Here is a 25,793-nt window from a genome sequence, read left to right on the forward strand (position 1 = left end):
GATATACTTTGAGGGTTATTTGTGTTTCACTGCTTGTCATTGCTAAAACCTAGCTTACTGCCCACCGATAAAACAAAAAAGCTACGTTTGTTACTGATTTATTGTTTATATAAACTATCAAGCCACATTACCTTTTCATGTATATGTAAATCTTATGATGTCTTTCAAGTTTACCACTGACTTCTTAGTGATACATAGACACTGGTCCTAAATCAGCCAAACTAATGTTGTGGTCCTTACTCACAAGTAAATTGGCTGAAAGAAAGAAAAAAAAAAGTCAGTACAAATAACTACCCTGCTCATTGTGCTCATCTCTACAGAACAGTGAGGACAAAATATTTGGAGTGGACCTTTATATAGATCTAATGCCAGTTTTTTCACAAATTTATGCTCTACATAGGTTTAATTTTATTTCGGTAGGTTGTTTGTTCTAAACGTTCATCACTCATTCTTTTAACTATCACAAAGGGCCCCTTTACTCAAACAGCCTGTGAGCATGGTCCACTTTGCTTTTATGGTTGTATTTACTGCAAAACCTGGACATTTTCTAGAGCTTCACAATATATTGAAGCACAATAGTCACAGTATCAGCGTTGGCAATGGTGCAATTGCAAAAGACTGCTTGAATGCAATATTTGATTAGAGATATTTGAAATCCTATGATGGATGCTAAATGCCAACAGTATATTTGGAATGGTCTCAAACATCTCAGTATTTTTTGCCTAGTATGCTAAATCATTCAGAAAATGGTGGGTTTTTGTAATAATAGATAAGAATCAAGAATCTTTATTGTCACCATGATGAAAATGTTTATGAGACAGACACCGGCCCAGAATGTACACGGATAACATGTATGAAAGAATTGATAGGAAAGAGTCTGGAGAATTTGGATTAGTCCTAATCATTATTGTCATGGCAATTTTCAGCAATACTATCGCAATAGCTTTATTTCCCTATATTTTTACAAAATCCCAAACCTCTGCTGGTGATTCCTCGCTGGTTTCTACATACAAAAACTCTTCGCTTCAAGTGATGTTTCATTTATCGCTTGCTAACAAACAGTTTAAATTTATCCTCCGCTCTTTGGCCAGTTCAGATCTAAATGATGGCCTACAGTTGTTTATTGAGCGCTTTCTGGGCTGAAAAGTTGCACTCTGGACTTGATGAAAGATTATTGATGTTGATTACTCTCCCTACCACTGTCAGTCCCATGTCGCCACAGGCAGCAAGGTTCCTCACTGTCTAAAAAAAAATCTGATCCTGTCCTGCAGCCATATCTCCATTAGCGTTTGCTGCCCTACAATAAATCTCATTTGCAGGATAACTAATCTTTAAAACCAAGAATATCACTTTAAATATCAAACATTGCCAACAGTTAGTGAAAAATGTTGATGGTTTTCTTCCTTATAAGATCGTGACTATATCAAGTAGCATGAATAAATTCCGAGTGATTGATTTTTTTCCTCCTTTGTGTGCTTTTTTTTTCCCTTAACTGCAGCTCGCCACATAAGCACGGATTTTAATTGTGTCAAGCTGGTGACACGTAGCAGCTTTGTGATGACACATAGGCAGGCTTTGTATGGCTGCTGACTCTCACTAAACATTAGTGACACCTAATCTAAACGATTCAGTAACTACCTGAATATCAACTTGGTGTCTGATTGAATGTCTCCTGCAAGACTAGTTTTACCACTTGCATTTTTGAGATTTAACTTAAAGCTGTTCGTCCACAACATTGGTTTGGCTTATGATATTCAAGTTTAGGAACTCAATATGTAAATTTGTTGTACGCAGACCAGCCTAGCATCAAAATTGCAGTCGAACGTTAGAATGACTGCAGGGCAGGCATCATGATGGGGAAGTTGTTTTAACGCATTTGCATATGGGTCGATGTGAACTGATCACCAGTTTTAATACGTTGTAATGAAATGGTTTGTATTATTTTATAACTTGGACTACCTTTATGAACTTAATATTCACAAAATAGCAGCAGAAACCAGCATATAGCCTCTAAATATTTATGAAGCGGCATGTCTTTTTTTTCCATTAGGAGACACAGACAGACATACATAAAAAAACTATATGTATATAAACTATATATATATATATATATATATATATATATATATATATATATATATATATATATATATATATATAGATATATATAGATATATATATATATATATAGATATATATATAGATATATATATATATAGATATATATATATATATATATATATATATATATATATATATATATATATATATATATATATATATATATATATATATATAGTTTTTTTTAAAGAGAGACGAAAAAAAAAAACATGTAATTATCACATCACCAAGCTGGATGTGACTAGTGAAGACTTGCAGATTTTATTATTTTTTTTATTATTGTTTACAATTTTCACTCTAATTCTAAAGGAAACATTAAATCTTTTCAAAGCTGTGATAAATTGTCATTATGCCACTGAAGATAGGCAGACAGGGCAGCCGTGTTTCATGTCAATAATATGGCATACCTCGCCATAAGAGAGCTAAAGGACAGCACACAATACTGAGAAATATATTTCGTTTTTGTTTAAAATGTATGTGATATTGAATAAAAGCTCGAACAGACATTTTCTGAAAATTCCACTTTAAGCTTAAAGGAGCATTGCACAAGTTTAAAGGTAAAATTGCCTTGCTTTCCCATACCTGCCCTTACGTGCAGGTTAGCGCCTGCTACCATGATAGCCTATATGCTGTCATGGTAGCAGGCGCTACTTTATTAACATGTCGGCCACCAAAATACTCTTACCTTGACTTGATGTCGCTGGAATTGGGTCAGGATGTTCTTCGGTTGTGCCCTTTCCTCCGACAAAATGCTTGCTACATATGTACTTGAATTTGGTAACTTTTTCCGGGTTGAACTGTTGTGTAGGCCGACCGCCCCGGTGTACCAAGCCCACTTCTCCTTGGCAGTCTTGAAGAAAACATCCTTCATATGCGGCCGATCAGCGTAACTCGAGTCGCTGTTGCCCGTTCCATAGCAACAATGTTTAAAAACCATGGTCTTAGATTTGGAAAAAGCAGTCGTTTACCGAGTAAAACCTAGGCTAACGCACGTCTCTTTTAAAGCAAAGCAGCGGCAGGTTTCAGGAGTTTGCCCCACTGCGTACCACGTGATGTGACGTCATTGTGACGTTGTGTTTCTAAAAATAGCTTGCGCGCGGTACCGCATTGGCCAACGTGTAAAATGAGTTTTCCTCTGTTTACCGCAGTTGCCTGTATAGGCTCCATTTGTCAGTTCATGAGTTATTCGGGTTGTATTCTCTAGGAGTGCGCGTGGGTGTTACGTGCTGCTTGCTCTCATTCACCTGGCTACTTTCTTGAGTCTTTGGCGCCATTGACACATTAGGGAGAGAACTCGACTGTTTTTGATGATGAATCACAAAAGATCAGCCATAAGCGCACCTCACACCCAATCAAAGGCTCCACACAAGAGTAAGATAATAAAACTTTTTCCTAGTGTGACAAAAAGGGCCGAATTAGAGTCTGATATGCAACGGAATGAGACAAAAGTAAATATTGGGGCAGCTTTCAACCAGTGGTGGGAGCTCAGATCTGCCCTGTGAATGAAAAGGGACCTGCAGATGGCCATACATTCAAAATGACGTCAATGTTTATAACTTTCTTATCTCAGAAGACATTACGCCTCTAAACAAAAGATCATACAAATGGTTATCCTCTTCTCTCATGTGTGAGCACAACACGAGTGTCATTTCAACTTACTGCCAGAGGGGCAGACGTCTACAATAACGCTGGAATTTGCACCAAGCTCCTTTTGTACTTATTTGTTATGACAGCCGTTATAAATGCTCTTTATGCTGCCCTGTTCTAACATTTTACTATTAAAGTCTATAATTTTGGCACTTTGTGTTCAGAATATTAATATCATAGGCATTTTTAATTTCATATACAACAAAAAATCATAAACACACCCTGACAAAAGGTTGCAAGATGAGACGAGTTTCTTAAAATACTTTGAGGAATTCTATGATTCTCCCTTTTTGTGTTTTTTTCAAATAAAGTAATGGTTTCCCAAATCCTAAACTGTATTTTAAAAGATTTACAAATTTCACAATTCCAGTATAGCTTTGACTTGTACAAATATTTTTCATGCTTGTTTAGTTGTCAAAAATCCTTGAAAATGCTCAGTGTTTTGGGTTTTCACAAACTGAATACAGGTTTCAGAAAAATTACAAAAATAAGTCTCCGCTCATGGTAGACATATGCAGTTCAGGTTTGATCATTCGAAATATTTTACATTTTAAAGTAGAGATGATGAAATGCAGTCCACACTCATTAAAACAACATTGGAAAAGCCCTTTAGATTATCACCAGGAAGAACTGAAGTAGACACTATCATTAATATTGTGAGCAGTTAACTTGTAGCTGTGGTATTTTAATATTTCACACGATTCATTCATATCTTGTCGGACTTGTGGAATCTATACAGATTTAATCCAGACCCACTAAAAAATAATATGAAATAGTTTTTAACTAGGCCTATAGACCCAATAGGAAGCTGAGCTACTAAAGCAGTGCTTACAAATCTTGGGCTGTATCTTGACTGTCACTTAGTCACAGTTTAGTTTTTTCAACTGGATGCGCAAAATGCAGGCATCCAAAACTATTTTAAAGCGGGGTAGGATTCTTGTTATATGATTCCCAGCCAGCCAGATGAAAGTCTTTGCTAGCCAACTTTGTCCAATTGAAGGATTTCTTCTTGTCTTACTTCAAGATAAGTCTCAAACATAGATAACGTGTATCAGTTTTAAGGCACTAACTATAACATCTGGGAAGGAAAATGCTATCTTAAACTTACTTCGTCAGATTAAGTTAAATGTGGAAAGCAACTAGATGATGCTTTAGAAGACAGTTACACCACTTACACCCCTTGTTATAAATAATTATTTCTGTTTAGTTTCTGATTAGTTCGTTTAGTTTTTACAGGTTTTTCATATCAACCCAAATCTAAAGAGGAGCAATTTTTTTACAACCAGACAACAAAAAATTTCCTCTCGGTGTCCTATATGGAAAAATACTTTCTGATTAATTCTTTTTCTAAAGTAATTACAACTTGCAGTCCAATCCACCAAGACTGCCTCATTATAAGTCAAGATCAGTTCAGAAGAAGGTAAATCTGCCAGGGCTTTAGCAGAGTCTGGAATGATGAGCTCGTTGGAGCTCTCCGTCGCTGCTCGTCTCTGCAGTCAGCATATTACATGGGAGTTGTTCCTTTAATTAGCACCTGGCAGTCATTGTGTTTTGCACGTCAGCTCTAATTGCTTGGCAGGTTTGTGACAAAAACAATACTGCAGATTATTTTGATGGATGTCGTGGGAGTGGTCCAGCAGTTAGCTTTACCTTCATCTTCCTCTTGCACACAATGAAACACACGCACAGAAGCGCAGACACCAGTTCTCATTTGGGGAGGGGGATATCCTGGAGCGTGGACCGATGTGGACGGCTATCCCTCATTGATGGGGGGTCTCTCACTGTCACCCTCTGTGGGCTCTGCGCTGCCTTCGGCCACAGGCGGGTAATAGCTCTGATGAGAGCCCTCCACTTTGTTTCAGAAATAATTTGCCACTCCTGCCGCCTGCAGGGGCTGTGTGGTAATAAAAATGAATCACACCACTAACCTCTACAAACCTGGTCCCTCTGCCTGCTTTAACCCATTCTGCTCTGGCTCTTTGATTGTCCTATTGAGCTGTTTGCAAAGTGATTCCTCCTGTCACTACAAAAATAAGTCTGCAGGAGTTGTCTACATTAGCTTCTCCCCTTCACATTAGCCCCCTGACCAGGGGGCAGAGCTTCCAGGCTATTCGCAGTGTACAGCTGCTGGAACACCAGGTCTCTGAAGGACTTTTTGGAGTAGCCTGCCTTGCCAGGAGCCCTGGTGGAGGAAGACTAATTAATTAAGACAAATGAATGACCGAACCGTCGTATGTCCTATGTCCTCTGTCTACTTTCTCTTTCTAAATGAAAGCCACAGGTCAGTAATTATCCCTGTGTGGGAGAACTATCACCTTAGTTGCTAATTGCCAATATGCCACTGGATCTCTGGGCCAGGTGGACGGAAAGAAGGGACTCCTCAATTATAGCATGGCCATGCTGGGCCGTGCAATTTACACTCGATGGCCACTTTATTAGGTCCACCTATTCAAGTTGCTTTATGTAAGCTGAGCATCAGAATGGGAGGGAAAAGGGTAATTTAATTGACGTAGTGAATGCTCAGTTGCTATTGGTGTCAGACAGGCTGGTCCGAGTATTAAATAAATCTGCCGTTCTGCAAAACTATCCCTCAGGTTTACGGAGAATGTTCTAAAAAATAAAGTAAAACTATCCAGTGAGTGGACAAAAAGGCCTTGCTAATGTCAGAGGTAGAAGGAAAATAAGTACACTGGGTCCACAGAATAGAAAGGCAACAGCAGCTCAGACAATCTCTTATTAGAGCCAGTGTATACAGCCTGATTGGATCAGGTGGCAGGAGAGCAAACCAGGTGCCACTTTTGTTAGCTACAAACAGGAAAATATGGCATTGATTTACGCAAGTTAAAAAAATGGACAATAACTTTATGGAAAAACACTGTGGAAGATGTTTTCTTTCAGCTGATTAGTACCAGTCGAGCATCGTTTAAAAGTCATAGCCTACCTGAGTATCTTTGTTGACCGTATCCATCTCTTTATGTAGCCACTCTATGATACTGTAGCTAATACATCATGTCAGAAAGCTCAGATCATTGCAAACTGCTTTGAGGAACATGACAGACAGTTCTCTGCACTCCAATGGCCTCCACAGTCACCAGATCATAATCCAATAGACCACCTCAGGGATGTGTTAGAACATGTAATTGACATCATGGATATCCAACCAAAAGAACTGGAGCAACTGTGTGATGCTATCATGTCAATATGGACCAAAACCAATTAGGAATGTTTATACTACCTTGTTGAGTCTATGCCACACACAACTATGCTCTGAAGGCAACAGGGGCTCAACCCAATACCAGCAAGGTGCTCCTTTATAAGGTAGCCATAGTTCAATCTCAACAATGTGTGGAAATTAAAATTTAACGAATCCTAAAAGACAAAGGATCTAAATCAGTGGGTTCGTGTGTCCAGTACTACATGAAGGAGTCCACACACTTTAAAACGGGCCATGTGTTATCGTCCCCTCAGCTTTGTATGTGAGGCGAGGGTTCAGCAGGGGTTAACAGCATGAGCGTTTAAGAGTGTTAGTCTTGCTGGCACAAAAACAGAGCCACTCCATCATGAAGGGTCTGACAACCTCATTAATGTCACAATATATTCAGCTCATCCTTCTGCCTGCCTTTTGGCGCCCAGATGCTCCCCCACTGGCAATTCTATAGAGCTCAACAAACCTTTTGAGTCCTGGTCATCTGTTCGGGCTGCGCCATTGGAGGAGAGACAGGGAAGAGGCATAGATTGGACTTGTAAAAATATTTATCTCCATTCTTTTTGAGCTGGTGTTCTCCAAGCAGTGTGAGGCAGGTCTGAACTGTAACCAGCTGGGCCATGGGAGGCCTTATTTAGCGCTCTTAGTGAAGCGTTTACTGTGTTGCTCCTTCATTTCTCGCCCTTAGCAACCTTTGATGCTTTGGGGCCCCAGCTTTTTCCTTCTGTTGTCTGTACTTTTTTCTCAATCTCTGTCATTCCCCTCTCCCCCTCCCTCCTTGTCTTTCTACTGCTCGTCCTCGCATTCTGCTAGTCCCTCCCCGTGGTCTGTGGAAGTGGAGCTGCTGGCTGCATGGGAATCAGTTCTATAGAAGTCCTCCACCCCCACTGCAAAGTCTGTTCAAGCTGGTCCAACCCTAGTCCTCCCCTCACCCCGCCGCCCCCTCCCACCAACACCACCATTTCTTCTCCTTTCAATGCACTTATTTGATGTATCCACAGTGAATGTGGAGGCTCGTGAAGAAGTGGGAGGAGTTAGTGGAGCTTTGATAGTTGTGAAGGACTCAGTGTGTGTTTGAAAGACGGGCGAGTACTGGGACGGACATCCTCCTCTTCCTATGGACCAATGCACCTTTATTGCAGGCACTCAGATTGGTCATTCCGTGGCATCTCTTGCCCCTCCTCCCCCGTCTCAGTTTCTTTTCCCTTCCTATAAATTTCTGTTCATCTTTGTCTTTCAGGCTTGACTAATTATCCTTGTTTGTTCCTTTTTATTTGAATCCAGTCATGTGTTCTTGACTCCGTGGGCTGGGTTTTAGGGGAATCATTCTGCCATTTGCCACTTAATTAAGTCAGGGTCAGAATGCATTGCTCAGCTGAGAGCTGGAAGGACGGGGCTCTAATAGAATTATAAAAGAGCTCTTTTTACTAGTGTTAAGGCTGCCTTTTAGCTCGACAGCCTCTGCATAGGCAAATGAAAGGAGACACCAGCTCAGGACAGGAACCTCATTTCCACTTTAAACTCAGGGAGCGTTTTTTTGATGTTTGCCCAGAATCTCATACACATCAAAGTGAAGGAAAAGTTAAACTATGTTTATGCTGCGATATTACTGAAAGATGGAGCAAGGGTTTGCGGGGAATACGGTTTGCTTGTAGTTAAGAGAGGAGGACAGGCGTTTTTATTAGGAACTTTAAGCCCCCTCTGTCCCCCAAGTAACAGAGAAATTTAGAACAAGAATGTGCTCAGGGCTGGGTGGGGAAATTGGTGCCTATTAGCTTAAAAACCTGTGTTTGTTGTATATGTAGGACTAGCCATCAGTTCAATTTCCTGAATGTCCCCCCATGCTGTGTAAATTCACTCTCCTTTCCTCTCTCCGCCTCCCCACCTACTTTGTCCCAGCACTTTGACATGCTAAATCTGCTGATTTTATTTTTCTTCCTACTGTGGTGAGGAAGTGTCCTTTTCAACGGTCACAGTTCCCTTCTGACTGTCTAAACCCTACCTCTGTTTGGATTGTTGCTCTGTTCCAAACAAAAGACAGAGGCAGGATTACCATTTTCCTCTCTTTCACGTCCTTTGCTTTCAAGTGGCTGCAGCAAGGGTTTTCTTTTTTTTTTTTTCTAACTTTTGGTTCACTCCTTCTTTATTGAGGTTGACTTTTTTTAGAAAGGGCTGTGAATTTGTTAAATTTAAAGCACAGCATCAGCTGTGAATGAGGCCTTTTCCTGCAGGTCTTTAGGGCTGATTTTGTTGCGAAGGCTAACAAAGTGTCCTCCAGGCTCCTTTCTGAGATGTTGACGTCTTCTTAATGGCTTTTCTCTGCCTTTTTGTTTCACATCTTGGTGCTAACGTTATGCCTCATTTAGCTCATATCAATTCACTGGGTTTCTCCAGATTCAGTGTGTGTTGTTCATGGTCGACTTTTCTGAAACAAACTTCGCACATCAAACCTACTTGCTTGTAACCACATTTCGATTTTTTTAAAAGTTGTAGATGTCATCCTGAAACCGACGCTACAGTTTTTAGAATCCTCAATGTGTAAACTTGTTCACAAGGAAACAAAAGTGGAGGGGAAGGACGACCCCTTCCTGTTCTGAGCAGTCCACTGGTTCAAAGGCCAATTGATTTGCTAACAGGCTTGTCTACACATAATGACTAAGTTGCGATTGATGGAGGTCTTACACCATAAAACTCTGAGCAACCGCAATTGCCCGCTATTAGAGATGTATTATAGTTCCCAATAATACTGTCTTCAGAAAGAAAAGACTTGCTTTTAGTGTGATTGGCTGAAAGACTTTCTCTTTCACATCATTTTTTTTTCAGGTACAAACAAAAAGGCAACAATTTCCCTATAGATGCAACAGGTTTAAAACTACTTTGAAGTGTGAGCTAAGTTGCTTTATGACCCTATGGTTGTATTTTTTGCACTTAATCAATTTTGGCTTAGATGCCAGTAAATATTTGGTCTTCAATCTTTTCTTATACTCGTGTTTAGGAAGGTAGGTCTATTCGGCTGCAGCACAAATTTTTGTGTTACACGAGATTGACAGCTGACATATGGGTGTGAAAAAAAGGTGTTTTTCTGCAGTTTGCTCATCTGTCTTGTATTTCCAGCAGATAAAGATGAGTAAGTATTGACATCCGCATCATTATTATGGGATTTTTCAGTGTTTTTTCTATTGACCAGAATCAGATGAGTTTTTTTGGGGCTAATAAACTCTGATAAGTGACCGGCTGGTTGGAAGCATAAAAAACTTGGACCTTTTTCTTACCGGTGGATGCGTCACACAACATCATGCTTTGCTAGGAAAGTTGTTGCTGGGAGAAGAAAGGCTTCATAATACTTGTGCGGACGTGAGTCTACGGACATCCGCGCGCGGTCCACACAGACACCCGGCGGACTCTGCGCCAAGTTCAGTTTTTACACACTCAGCAGGACGAAGTCTTCACATCAAATTGTTTTATAGGTGACACCGAGCTGATAGACTGGGCAGCTTAGAGCCGGCAGTCGTAAAGACGCTCAGTGTCCCACCCATTCTCTGCGCCGCACGGACAGGTGTCCAAAGAGTGCCTGCTGGAGCAGAAACGGCGCTAGATGCTCAACTAGCTCTTCAAACTTGTGACTATCCACTCCTTCACCTTATCCCACAGGTGGAAAATGTGGGAAATGTAGGAATTTGTCACAAGAAATGTAGACAATTGGTACACTCAACTATGAATGCTGAAATGTGCACGGACAGACCGTGCCGAACCCACGCGGCACTCGGTATGCACATAGTACCCCTGAGTATGTAGAAGCCTCAAGGGTCAAAGTTAGCTATTTCCAGTATCAGTGAGGTGTTTAAAAATGAAATCTGAAGAGGGACAGAGATGTAAAATCTATTTACAGTGAAGCTGTAATTACAGTGACATGTTGAGACGTGGTTAATCCAGTCTGAGATAGAGCCAAAAGACTAAACGTTAAATAGCACTCATTCTTTTTTTTTTTTTTTGTTGCTTTTTAACATTTATTCTCTGTTCGTCATGAAACATGTTGCATTTGAAAATATTTGCATGCTTCTCAGAGCTTAGGCTATCCAGGTGAACAAAAATGGAGAGTAAGCTTTGAGTAATGCTAGCCATGCTAACTGTGCTAATCACTAGTATGCTAAATAAAAGCATGAACTCTATAGTGAATTTGTCATCAACTTGAAATATGTAATACCCTGGCTTACAGCAGCCACTCTCTCTTTTACGTGTGGTGTCACATCTCCTGTGTTTAAAAGTAAATAATTAATGACCGCTCACCACAGGAAGGCTGAAAGAAACTGTGAATGCTGTTTGTACATCCTCTCATATTTCTGAAAAGGAAACCAAAATCCATCAGTGTTTGTATCAGCAGGGCAGCAAAAGCTAAGAAAGAGCCACAAATTCTGATTGATGCATTTGTAATTGCTCTCATAGCAATGACTGAAGGGGTTAAAAATTATCTTTAGATATTAAGGCCATTGTTATCCGGACCAAAAGAAAAATATTTTGATCATATCTAACAATAAATGTCGGATTTACTCCAAACTTTTTGTTTTGATGGATTTTCTTTCTTTCTTTTATTTTGTTCTGTCCTGTGGTCAGATATGATTTGTGACATGGTGCTGGTCAGGTTGCCTCTTTGCAATTTTATGCCTTTGTTTTTATGGTTAAATTATATGGAAGAGTATAAGGAAACTCCAAAAAATAACATACTAGCAGTAGGTTTATTAGAATTAATCTCGTTTGGCTAGTGGTCAAAATATGCTAATGGAGTCAAATAAAACAAACGGGGAGCCCAACCCAATAAAAATAAAAATAAACTAAAAGTGGAAATGGTGTGTAATATAAAGTTTTCATAAAATAAGGTTTAATTAAATTGTATTATGGTTAATAAAACTGGTTATGCATCTCTGTATATTTTTATTTGATTTTTTTTCTGAAAATTTAGTAATTATTGTTCATTGTTGTTAGTAAAGACTTTGCTTAGGTAAAAAAACAAACAAAAAAAAAACATCTCCATCAACGACCTGTGCTTGTATTACAATTGTGAGCTGCACAAAATCAGTCCAGGGCCACAGATAGCCCTTGGGCCACACTTTTGACGCTTGTGGGTTAGGCCAAAGCATTTTCATGCGTTAAAAAAGGTGAAAATCTAGACCTAAATCCAATTAAGAATCTGTAGAATGATTCGAAAAACGATTTTGGAAGATGCTCTCCATGCAGTTTGACTGATCCCAGGGTGGTTCTGCAAATTAGAGGAGCTCAAGAATGCCGAGCACAAAGGCAAACTGCAATTTTTATTCAAAACATTTTGAAAATAGTGTACAATTTTCCTTCCCCCTTCAAAGTGTCGGCTTATCACATGAAATTCCAATAAATTATGCTGAAGCAAAGAGTTGTAATCTTTGTTTTTGGTAAAATTAAGGTACTATTTTCACTTTTTTATGATGAAATACAATTGAATTGAGCGGGACTGTCTGGTTGTACATGCTGCTAAGCCTTGGCCTGTTGATAAAGAGTCTCACGAGAGCCTTGTCACTCCAGTCTGCGTTGCTGCCTTAACCGATTCACACAAACCTTCTCCTTTCTGTCACTCACCCGCAAACCCAAACAACAGCCTCTTTCTGCTCCCCTTATCACACCAACTGACAGGGTCACCAGGTTAGCACCACACTGGGCATGCTCAGTCATTCACTTATTGATATTGATTTCTTTTTTTTTTCCCCCTCCTTCTTTCTGATTTGGACAGTTTGTATGTGGGCGAAGAATGATATTGGGGGTCAAGATGGAAAGCAAAAGATAGAATTCTGCCTGTTGATAGAGGACGGAGCCTTCTCTCCATCTCCATTCTCCTTTGCAGGATAGAGTGAAGGAGCCCCACGTCCAACTGTCTCTTTCTGGCTGCCATTCAGCCCCATCGATCTGACTCAGAGCCCAGCCCACCCCAAGGGAGCCCGTGGCTCAGAGACACACTGCTCCTTTTGTGGAAGAGATCCGCGGGTTCAGACTGACAGCCGACAGTGCTGATAAAAATATGTCCCCCGCCTTCCTGTATTGTCCGCAGCAGACATGCTGTTCAAGATGTGTAACCTTTAGAAAGCTGGCCGAGCTCCAGCCGTTATGCTGACGGCCGTAATCAGTAGAAGCTGGAATACTGCCCAAAGCATCACAACCCTTTGGCATTCTCTGATCTCTCCATCCGATCTCACTATATTATTTCCCGGTGTGGTAGGCTGTGATAGTGCAATCACTTTCCTGTGCCCTAATAATTTAGAAATGTCACAATACTTAAGTGAGTCTCACAGGCCAATTACTGTAACGTTTCCCCTGTGTGTCCCCGGTCTTCATTTTGCACATGACTTTGCCTTTCAATCATAGGCTCTAAATTATTTTTGAAAGTTCTCTAGCCAAGGTGCGAAATTGCTGATTGCATGTTCAGTATGTTTCACCCCCGCCTGACCTGAAAAAACCCCTCGCCGATTTTTCTCCCCAGGGAGGAGAAGGAGCGCTGGATCCGAGCCAAGTATGAGCAGAAGCTGTTCCTGGTCGGGCTGCCTCAGTCGGACGTTCCCCTGGGGCAGCAGCTGCTCCGGGCCGTGGTGGAGGACGACCTGAGGCTGGTGGTGCTGCTGCTGGCCCACGGCACCAAGGAGGAGGTCAACGAGACTTACGGGGATGGAGATGGACGCACCGCGCTGCACCTCTCGTGCGCCATGGCCAACGTCGTGATCACGCAGCTACTCATCTGGGTGAGGGGGCTCAACTTGAGCTTGGAGGGGAGGGGAGTGTCCAGCATTGGTTGGCACTGGGTTGACCTTTTGGTTAACTTCTTGAGCTGTGGTTGTTTTCTTGTTGGTAGGCCCCAGCTTGGTTCAGTACAAAAGCCCGACATGTCAAGTGTACACAAAACCCAGAGAATTTGACTATTATCATAACTAATTTTGTAATATCTTATGTTTATCTTTTTAATGCTGCTAGTGTTCAGGGGACTTAACTTTGATTAGTTTCCAGCCTTAGTGGCAAAAAATAACAACCCTTGAAAATTAAGTAGTTTTTTTCCATTTCAAATTATGTAATTAACAGTTCATGGTTAGGACTGTCTACCAAAATAAGCTCTAATTCAATCAATATCTTCTCATAAGGACAGTTAAAAATGTTAAACGTCTAACCAGGTCAATCTGTCTCCAATTTACCTTTTAACTGAGTTTTAAAATGTATATAAAATTGATCATAGTAAAATAAATCTATAAAACAACAATAATTTCATTTCACATGACAATTACAAGTATGCAAATTGCATGTAGATGTAAAGAAATTCTAACTCTAACACTTGAGTACAAGAGATTTTAAAAGATAAAGTAAAAAAAAAAAATTCAAACCTCTGAATGTTTTAACATTTTATGACTAATTTTATCAGGACTTTATTGATAAGCCCAAAACAGTGCATAATTCTGAAGTGAAACGAATGTGATATGTGATTTGACTTGTGTTTTTATTCTGCCCCCTGGAATGGAGTTTGTCTTTGCCAGCTTTGCACATATACATTTTTGAGGCTGACATATCTATTGTTTTCCACACAAAATATCTCAAGCTGGGTCAGATTTAAAGAGTCAACCATTTTTGCTTGGGTTGTGGGTTTAGGGTCCTGCTGGAACAGGAACCTCCACTCCTGTCTCGGGTCTTTTGCAAATTTTCTTCCAGTATTGTCTTGTATTTAGCTCCGTTCCTCCTTCTATCAACTCTGGCCTGCCTGAAAAAAGTATCCTCATTGCACATCGCTGCCACAAATACAAGTGCTGGTCATATAAATAGAATATGATGAAAAACTTGGGTTTTGTTCAGTAATTCCATTCAAAATGTGAAACGTGTATATTATACTCATTCATTATACACAGAATGATATATTTCAAATGTTTGTCTTTTAATTTTGATGATTATAACTGACAACTAATGAAAAACCCAAATTCAGTATCTCAGAAAATTAGAATGTTGTGAAAAGGTCCAATATTAATGACACCTGGTGCCAGACTCTAATCAGCTAATTAACTCAAACACCTGCAAAGGCCTTTTAATGGTCTCTCAGTCCAGTTCTGTAGGCAACACAATCATGGAGAAAACTGCTGACTTGACAGTTGTCCAAAAGACGACCATCGGCACCTTCCACAAGGAAGACAAGACACAAAAGGTCATTGCTAAAGAGGCTGGATGTTCACAGAGCTCTGTGTCCAAGGACATTAATAGAGAGGCAGAGGGAAGGAAAAGATGTGGTAGAAAAAAGTGTACAAGCAATAGGGTGACGGCACCCTGGAGAAGATCAGGAAACAAAACCCATTAGACAATGTTGGGGAGACTCACAAAGAGTGGACTGCAGCTGGAGTCAGAGCTTCAAGAACAACCAGGCACAGACGTATGCAAGACATGAGTTTCAGCTGTCGCATTCCTTGAGTCAAGCCACTCTTGAACAAGAGACAGTGTCAGAAGATTCTCGCCTGGACTAAAGCCAAAAAGGACTGGACTGCTGCTGAGTGGTCCACAGTTATGTTCTCTGATGAAAGGAAATTCTGCATTTCAATTTGAAATCAAGTCCCAGAGTCTGGAGGAAAAGAGGAGAGCCACAGAATCCACGTTGCTTGAGGTCCAATGTAAAGTTTCCACAGTCAGTGATGGTTTGGGGTGCCATGTCATCTGCTGGTGTTGGTCCACTGTGTTTTTTACTGAGGTCCAAGGTCGATGCAGCCGTCTACCAGGAAGTTTTAGAGCGCTTCATGCTCCCTGCTGCTGACAAACTTTATGGAGATGCAGATTTTATTGCACACAGTGCCACAGCCACGGGTACTTGGTTTAAGGACCATGGTATCCCTGTTCTTAATTGGCCAGGAAACCCCATAGAAAATCTAAGGAGTATTGTGAAGAGGAATATGCAATGTGCCAGACCTAACAATGCAGAAGAGCTGAAGGCCACTATCAGAATAACCTGGGCTCTCATAACACCTGAGCAGTGCCACAGACCGATCGACTCCACGCCACGCCGCATTGCTGCAGTAATCAAGGAAAAAGGAGACCCAACTAAGTATTGAGTGCTTTACATGCTCATACTTTTTATTTCATACTTTTCATGCTCATACTTTTCAGTTGGCCAACATTTCTGGAAATCCTTTTTTTCCCTAAGAAACAGAATTTGGGGTTTTCCTTAGTTGTCGGTTATAATCATCAAAATTAAAGAAATACACTCTTGCAATATATAAGACTATGTGTAATGAATGCATATAATATACAAGTTTCTCTTTTTGAATGGAATTACTGAAAAAAGTTTTTCATGATATTCTAATTATATGACCAGCACCAGTATAACAGATGAGGCCTTACTTTCAGAGTGACATGCAGTGTTAGATTTTTCCCCACATCTCAGTGCTTTTCATGCAGTGCAAAAAAGTTCAATTTTGGTCTCACCTGACCAGCTCACATTCTTTTGCTATGAACCCAACGTAACTGTTTGCTGTTTGATCACTAATGTTTTCTGACAAACCTCTGAGGCTTTCAGCAAACAGCTGGATTTTATACTGATTTTAAATACACACAAGTGGGCTCTATTTATCATTGAATTTTATTTAGGGGTGTGAAAGTAAAATGGGATGAATACCAATACGTGTCACGCTTTGCAAGTTTCATATGTAAAGAAAAATGTTTCATTCTGCTTCACAGTTATGCACCATGCTGTCGGCATGTCACATAAAATCCGTATAATATACGCTAAATTTGCATGGTGCAGATTTTGAAATTGAATATTATATATTTTCTTTACCATACATGCCCTTACAATTGTTCCAACGTGTAAAATGATTTTTTTTCCTTATTTGCAGCATTTGCTTCTACAGGGTTCCATTAGTCAGTTCATGAGAGTTTGATTCGAGCCAAATCCTCTGGGCATGCGTGTCAGTGTGACGTGATGCCCGCTCTCGTTCACCAGGCTACTTTGTTGAATCTCCGCCGTAATCGATGCATTAACAAGAGAGCATGGGCTGACTTCAATATTTATAACTTTCTTACTTCAGAAGTCATCACACGTCTGAACAAAAGACCTGTGCAGTCACAGCGGCAGATGCTTTTCCTCTTCTCCCATGCGCATAAAGTATGCATTCCCTAAAACTGCTTTCCTAAACATAACTTTTGTTTAATTATTTTTTTTTCGTCACAGTATGGCGTGGATGTGAAAAGCCGAGATGCTCGTGGCCAAACACCACTGTCCTGCGCCCGGCGAGCCGGGAGTCAGGAGTGCGCCGACATCCTGCTGCAACACGGCTGCCCCAACGATGCCAGCAGCCTGAGCTCCGCCCCCACGTCCAACGTGAGCCTCCGCAACCCCAACATCAACAACAACAACGCCCAGTGTGAGCTCAACCGCAGCATCAGCATCATGTAGGCGCGAGAGAGACGCTAGCTGCAGACAACAAGAAGACCCGCCCGTGTGTCCTTGCTGTACTTCCTCTGTTTCACACTGTGTAACCCAGAATCCGTACCAATGGAGAAATATCAGGAGTTATGAAGTTACTGGAGACGTTCCACTGCGCTGCGAGTTTGGACATTGTACATTGTTTTTAATTTTTAACTTTTTTTTCCCCGCCCTCCTGACTTTGTTCAGTCTCGGTCTGAAATGATCACGATCAGCTTTAAGATTTATGTTTTTGAAGCCTCAACCAAAACAAATGACTTCCTTCTGCATTCATGCCTACCGTACAGAAAACATACCCTTAATGCTTATACATTTCCTATTATGTCCTCTCCCTTTTTTTTTTTTTTTTTTTTAATGTGAAGCAAGGAATATAATGAGCGTGAGTCACAAAAAAAAACGCCTTCAAATTTTCAAGCTTAAGTGTCAAAACACAGAAGAGTAGAAAAGTAGTTTGCGCAAGTGAGAAAAACACTGACGGGGGAAGAAACTTAATCTCTCATAACCGTGGCTGTTACAGCTTTCACAGTGATGTATGTCTTCAACACAGCTATCATATACAAAAGCAAAGCAATTATGGTTAAAGAGGCCAAATGATTTTGACACTTTATTCACAGGGAAATGAATTTGGATCATCACAGAGAGAGCTGATTGCGGAATTCCCATTGGCTGAAAGGGAGTCATTTTCTATGGCACAATCTTTCAGTAAACGTGTCCATGACTATAAAGGAATTAAGGCCCGTGATGTTTTAGGACTATTAAGCCGCACTGCTTTGTAAGTGTGCCTCTTCAATCAAAATTCATTCAGATTCAAAGGTTTGATTGAAACTGTGAACTTCTACCATTATGATCTCTTTGTTAGAATTATTGTTATTTTTTTTTTTAAGATTGAGTAGATTGTGTTGGTAATAGTTTCAGAGATAACACCACACGATTCTGGGAGATCCACACACCTCCTGTGGCTCATAGATATAAAACCTGGTACTCTAGAGCTCATATCTGCTATTGTTGCTGTGAAATACACATGTGGTACCGTTTGCGTGTGTGAGTGTGTGCGTGCGTGTGTGTGTGTGTGTGTGTGTGTGTGTGTGTCCAAACATGCATCAGGGGCATTTCTGCGGAGAAGTCATGAACTTAAAGTCAAGATTTGGGAACATAACTGAATTTTATTGTACATATATCTGTAAAAAAGTAGTTTGGATGTTCCTTTGCCTTATTCCTTATAAGAGCTGTCTGCGCTTGGCCAGACTTGTAATCAAAATAAACAAATTACCCCTGCCCTTTTCCTCTGGCATTTCCCATCCTCACATCGTGTGAGCGTAAAAGCTTAGACGCAGCAACATGCATTGATGTGAATGAAGTAAAGGCGGTAAAAGGGATTACAATCAGAAAGAGGTTTCTTTCGTGCAGTATTCTATAGATATTTTCACCAGTTTTTTTATAGGGTTTTTTAAGTTTTGTTTTGTTGGTTTACAAAGGCAAATAGTTTGTTTACAGGGCTAATAACTACAAGGTACCTTATCTGAAACACTTATGTCGATGCTTTATAGTTTGCCTCTTTTCCCAGCCAACTCGATATGTACATGTGGCTAAAAGAGGATGCTTGTACGACTGAGGAAGGAATTATTTGACTTTTTTTTTTTGTAAATATGCTATTTTCTTGCTTAGAGCTGATTTAAAGCAACTCAAATAGAATTGAGAAAAAATAGAGATGATGCAACACTTCCCCTGCCCATCTTTGCTCAGAGACATACACCGTTCACCACGCTTCAAATTCACCACTACATCCATTTTAGATGCGACAGGAAAATGAAGTTGGCAGCAAAGTACAACTAATTGGTTCTGATGATGTCACTGGAGGTAACCTGCTGATCCATCAGACTCTTTAATATTGACTTTCGATTTACACTACTGTAGTACTATTTTTATTTCATTTTTTTAAAGAAATTATGGGAAATAATGATTCCCTGCATAATTTCTTTCTTTTAAATGCAATAAAGGTTTTTGTTGAGGTATGAACAGGTATGAGATTTTCATGCAGCGATGACCTTGAGGAAAAATAACATTGTTTCAGGGCATCAAAAAAACATATAAAGCAAAAATCTGTAATATGTTTTTTTTTTTTTTTTTTAAACAGAAAAGCTACAGTTGTTCGCCAATGCTGCTTAAACAATGCAACATTATTATTACAGTGACAATATCGTCTGACATTTTTATATATCATTGTAGTTCTAGTTGTAGCTTTTAACTGCTCTTTGAATTTCTGCTCTTTTTAATATAACTCTCAATGTTACATTAAAAAGAATAGAGATTGGCCTTCTTTTAGTCTCACCTTCGCTGGTATCCATGTTTTTTTTTTGTTTGTTTTGTTGTTTTTTCAGTCAGCAATATTTCCTAACAGCCAAATCATTCTAAGCAGGGGGAAAGTACAGCAACTTTCTTTTAGCCAGCGGGCCAGCAGTGCACAGCAACCAGAAAACCCTGGTCAGTGTTGCATTTTTCTCTAACATCTCATTAAAGGGTCTTTAGATCTTAGGACCAAAATGATTTAAAGTCTTTTGGGGGGTTTTGACATCTTCATATACCTTAGCACTGTTATCCAGCCCATGCTAGGTAGAACTGATGAGGTAGATGATATTACCTGTGATTGAGTCTTCCATCGCGGCGTCTGCTTCCTAAAACCTTAAAACTAGAAGATTTATTTGTGCTCTTAAGCAGTTTAAAAACAACAAGAATTTGACTTTGTAGTGCCAAATGCAGTCTACCTTTGCCAGGTTTCTCTTTGGTTGAGAAGGTTGTCCTCTGTGTGTGTATACATGTCTGTTAGGGTACTTTTTGCTGATTACACTGACTAGATGGTCCATGAGATACTGAAATACTACTGGGTACATCTTGTAACTGCATATTCTCTTGATCTATTCACGCACACAAACAAAAAGTGCGTCAAGACTCTTAAAAAGCACATTTCCCATCAAAAAATGCCAAACGATTCCTTCGATACCACAAAGGTCCACCTGATTTCTGTTCAGATTATCACCTCGTACTGTACTGTGATATAAGCCTTATTTCTGATCGTTACTTGACCACCTTATTTCACTGAGACTTTTCATGGTTCAGTGGGATGACAGAGGAGCTCCATGTGTACAGCAATTACCCTGAATCCTTATTTACATACTGTAGATGATAGGAAGAGAAAACACTAGAATACCTGCCTGTTTGAACCCAAACAAATGATATGAAGTGTACATATTAGCTTGGGGCTTTTATCTAAAGGAAAGGTCCTCCTGGAGAAATGAACTTAAACTGGTTTTTGGTCATCTTGATCCATAAGTTGCTTTTGTTTCTCTTTGAACATATTTTTTTAAGGTCCTTCTGTTTGGATCTCAACATAACCGACCATCTTTGGTACTTGTGTATAATGATGTACATTTGACATATTTATAATGCAGTATGTAAATATCTTTTTTTTTTGTTGTGTGTGTTGGTTTCTTGTTCGTTTTACCTATTATATTTCCTTTTATGTCCAGAACGTAAAAACGAAGTTAAAGCTAAAGAGTGACATGTTGTATGCTTGGATGCTTGGCTGGCTATTAATAAACACTCAAATAAAACATTGTAGCCTTCCCCGAATTTGGGGAAACTGACACATTTTTCCAGTGTTTGTCTTGTTCCTTTGTTCTCTGTTATGCCCTTTTTTTTTAAAGAAAGAAGTTTAAAGAACCAGAGGTTTCCATGCACTCAAAATGAAAAAGTTTCATATTTATTCCAAGATTTAGGAATTCGGATTAAATTGTTTTTCCAATAGTGGACCAATTGTAAAACAAACAACTTTAGCGATATTTAAATCACTACAAATTGAGTTAACGATTAGATTTTATTGTAACTTTTGTCTGTCTACATAAGATCTAAATTGTACATACAGAGTCACATATACGTACACCAGCACAGATATTAGGTCAAATGCCGCCTAGAATGTTGCACCTCAACTATGTGCATTTTGCAGTTAATAAACTTCTGGCCAATTTCTAGTTGAATATTAGATCACTCTTGTAAGTAGAATTGGTAAGCTAAATCTAAATTGGTGCCTTTCCTGCCATAGATCTGGCTTTTAAACAACATACACAAATATTCATAAAGGTTAAGGCCAGGACTCTGGAGAAGAAGAAGTTCAGGTAACTCAAAGTCAGACTTCCAGAACTTTTTTGGCATCGTCATCTTGTTAGAGCTTTCAATCCTGTCCAAGTAGCCACTAAAGATCAGACTCTAACTCATGATTTGAATTTTGTTTGTGTTTTTTTTTTTTTTACTGATAGTTTTCCACTCATCTCAGTCATCTTCCAGCCACCATTCAGTATCATCATCAGCTCCACCTGCTGCTGCCACTAATCGGCTCCAAGGCATTCTACCTGATACTCTTTGATGTCTCACCTGATGCCTTTATATACCTGCCTCACTCGCTACCAGAACGTCTTGTTTGCACTGCCAGAATGCCGCTCCCAGTTCTCGTGTGCGCAGCCTGCCAAACCTTGGGTTTCTGCAAATGACCTGCCCTCACTGAAGAAAGATTGTACAGTGCTTGTCATGACTGCTCTATGTTTCCCTTGAGGTCCTGTGGCTTGCCAAAGGGCCAACAATGGGTGTCAAGCCTGTCTTAAACTGCAGTGCAACTGGAAGATCATCATGGATTTAAGTGGGTGCTGACTAAGAAATAAGCCAGAACTCCAACACCATCAAATTATAGCTTGAACTAAAATTTCTAGCTGCCCTTGTGGACAAACTTAGACAATAAAGGATATTTCTAGATCAGTTGCACTCTATTGAGAGGTTTTATGGTCAGACTTGGAAAAAGATTTGAGCTATTTGGCCAATGTGACAAAAATAAAGTTTGCATGAGCCACAGACTTTCATAGCCAAGGGAGCAATGTCAAGCATGGGGGTGACATTATGCTGAGCATATGTTTGCAATGTTGCAAAGTATAAATAGTGAGGACCGACTTTTTCCAGCTTCAATTGAACGGCTGGATAGTCAAACCTGGATGCAAATGTTCCTCTTTGATCTGTGGGTGTTTATGGGCTTAGTTTTTGTTTATGGGTTATTTTGGGGTTTATTATTATTATTATTATTATTAGGTCTTCCCATTTTGGTTTATTCTTTCATTTTGGATTTTTTGATACCTTATTGTGTTCTATTCAATATGTGCGTCTCTTAGTTTTCCTTTATTTATAGACATTTGTGTTTGGTGTTTTTCTTCTGTTTATTAGTCCTTTCTCTCAGTCCCATCTAATACGTTAAAGGGCAAAGGAGAAAAGGCACTCGGAGGTCGGCTGTTTTACTCCAACTCTCACTACCAATACTGAGACACAATGCTGTTCAATGTCGCCATTATTTTGAAGGATTCTGATAGGCAAGACATAAGCTTTAGCTTTGCAGTACACTGCCCCCTATGCATCTGGTGTGTTTAAGACAACGCTGAATGGTGACTTTGTGTGGATAAAAACTTTTCAGAAAACAATCTTTTGTGTATGATATTGTTTTAAAAACAATGTAGGGAAGATATTTGTTTTTTTAAAGCCCTGGCTATGCGTGTACAAGGAATCAGTTTCCCTGATCTGCATCTCCTCCAACTGCACCTCATTCCCCTTATTACTTACACCTGTTTATCATGCCACCCATTAACTCTGCTTCCTCACCTCCCTGCCAGAGTCTTCCATTACCTTTGCCTGTTCACCATTGTCAGTTCATTCATGTCTATGTCTTCCATTAGGCTTCACCAAATCCTTCTTGTTTGTTTGTAAGCGATGTTGTTGTTCAACTCTTTCGTCCTCGCTCTGCTAGCTTTCTCGCCTCTACGCATTTGGGTCCAACCGACTCAAACAGGACAATAATCTAAAATGCAAAAATAATCAAAAACCGGTTTTGGAATACGTAAAAGAAGCTTTTAGTGATTTATTGACCATATTTAAGAGTCAGAGTCAAAGCCATGAAACCAATCAAATAAAATGACCTCTACCATATTCAGCCATAATTTGACCAGAACCTTATTGATGGCTTAAAATCCCCCAATGTTTCTCTGCAACTTGTTAAATAATATGTCACACAATGTTAATCTTGTTGTTTGTATGCATGTATTTAAGCCTCCATGCATAGTTTTGTCCCCATTTTGATTTTATAAGATTTACAATGAATTCAAATTTGTGCACCAAATTATTATGTTTAAAAAATTATGGCAGTGGTTTTATTTTTATTTCACACAGACAGAAAGATTATTTGCATTTATGAAGTAGCACATTTGTGTCCATAATGAGGAAATGTATACTTTTCACTCTACCAGTGACCTATCCGCAGACAACTTAGACATAAAGTGAGACCTTATTTTACATTAAATGTATTAAAATTTCCCATTTCATATCTTTCTCTTTTATATGTTCCTTGGTAACGCTTCAGGCCTGGAACAGCTCACCCAAGCCTGACTTCGGCCACATAACGTAACCTCCGCACTTCCTTCCTGTAGGACCCCCAAGAGTCGCTGAAAGAGGATTAAGATAAAGAGCCGAGCTTAGTGTCAGGCACCAAAACACCTTAGGGAAAAGCCAGAGATCCCAGTGTTCAGAGAAGTCGAGCTCCCACTAATCCACTTCTTATTTCCCGCTAATCTGGTCTCAGCATATCTTCATCCTCTTCCTCTCTCTGTCGGCTTTGTTTGCCTTTTATCACCTGCTCATCCCTTCAGTCTGGCCTCTTCCTGCCTCGGTGCTAGTCCGACACCATGGAGTCATGCTTAGAGGCCTAGAAAAATACATTTCCCAAATCAACATCCATAGACTCAAAATCAAATTGTACAAGTGCATCTAAAAACATTAAAATGTCACAGAAATGTTATTTTATTTTAGTAATTCAATATATAAAGAAAACAATACATTGTACAGATCAATCACACATGAACTTTTACCATTTTTGAAGTTACGAAGCCACAAATGGAACTAGTACTGCCATTACCCTTTGACTTTTCTCTCACACATAAAGTATTTCTGGATCGGTGCATTTACATAGAACCTGTATAAATATTTTTTTATGCAGAAATGTTATGGCCTTCAAAAAATACTGGGAAGACTGCTGACCTGACAGTTGTGCAGACGGTACACAAAGATGATGAGCTACAAAATGCCATTGCTTGGGAGGCTGGCGGTTATCAGGGTGCTGTATCCAATCTCATTAATGGAAGGTACAGTGGAAGGAAAAAGTCTATTTGAAAAAGTTGCATATGTAACAGAGATAAATGCACCCTTGAGAGTACTATGACACAAAACCTACTCAAGACTTTGAGTGAGATTGGCATGATATGGACTGTAGCCGGAGTTGAGCTCCTCGTGAACCAGACTTCTCCTTCTCGAAGGAGGCTAAGGAGAGAAGAAAAGAACTAGACTGTTGCTTACTGTTTTTTTCTCTAGAGAGTTAAAATTATGAACAAATAATTAACTAGAAATAAATAAATTAGGCTAAAGAAAATCTTTAAATTCACTGAACACTTGCATGTGTGTGTTACAATTAAGCAAAACCGACTGTTTACAAATTATGTACAAGGTAGGATTTAAAAATGAAAGTTTTAAAAGGTTTGAATTTAAAGTTCTCGCTCACATTTAACGTTTGCCCAAGTCAAACCTCCTCAAAGAATTGTGTGTGATCTAATATTTGACCATGCCAGCTACCACGGCAGACCATGGCCACTTCTGCGTGTCGTGGCGAGCATGGAGCACTCGCTTTCTGACGCTGCTGTGTGTTTTGATATTTCATCAGGGCCCCGCTAAACAGTGAGGAGGGCTCTCTGCCGCCCACCTCTTCTCAGACAAATTGCCTCAGAGATTGCAGAGGTGGGTCTGAGGCTGATGGATGGGTACACAAAGACCTGATGAGACCATATTTGCAAACATTAAATCCATATTTCCATAACACCTCCAAGCTGCTTTGCAGCGGGCCACTTTAACAGCTTGTTAATGACATGCTCACTCCATGTTGCATCAAGGAGGTGTTGATCATTGGCTTTTCTTGCATGTTTGTTGCTTAAACCAAATGTTTTACTGTTGCTTTACCGGGCACATTAACCTTGGGTTTCTACACAGCCTGGAAAAGTCTGGAATTTGATTTGATCCTTTTCCATTTTTCGACAATTATGGATAAAATAAATTTGAGTATGTCTGAGTTTGCAGGTTTTGTTCCCTATTAGACATCACTTTCTAAAAAAAATATGAAGGTATTTTTAACATTGATTTACAGTAGATTTAGATTAGTTCTCTTTGATTTGTCACAGCAAAGCATGAGTTTTTTGATCAACTCATTGTTCATTTGGGGTTTTGAGTGACACACAG

At 39.7% G+C, this 25,793-nt stretch overlaps 1 protein-coding gene across 2 annotated transcripts in view; it reads left to right on the forward strand.

Annotated features, from left to right (window-relative positions):
* agap3 (ArfGAP with GTPase domain, ankyrin repeat and PH domain 3) overlaps positions 1–21,080 on the forward strand; it is a 190,545-nt gene extending 169,465 nt beyond the window's left edge. For both annotated transcript variants that reach the window (XM_036138280.1, XM_036138279.1), the window contains exons 17-18: positions 13,476–13,731; positions 17,178–21,080. In XM_036138280.1, coding sequence (XP_035994173.1) covers positions 13,476–13,731; positions 17,178–17,402 — 481 coding nt within the window. In that variant the 3' untranslated portion in view covers positions 17,403–21,080. The remainder of the gene's footprint in view (positions 1–13,475; positions 13,732–17,177) is intronic.
* Positions 21,081–25,793: the final 4,713 nt, after the last annotated feature.

This window comes from Fundulus heteroclitus, chromosome 6, assembly GCF_011125445.2.
Source record: "Fundulus heteroclitus isolate FHET01 chromosome 6, MU-UCD_Fhet_4.1, whole genome shotgun sequence".
Classification (NCBI taxonomy): domain Eukaryota; kingdom Metazoa; phylum Chordata; class Actinopteri; order Cyprinodontiformes; family Fundulidae; genus Fundulus; species Fundulus heteroclitus.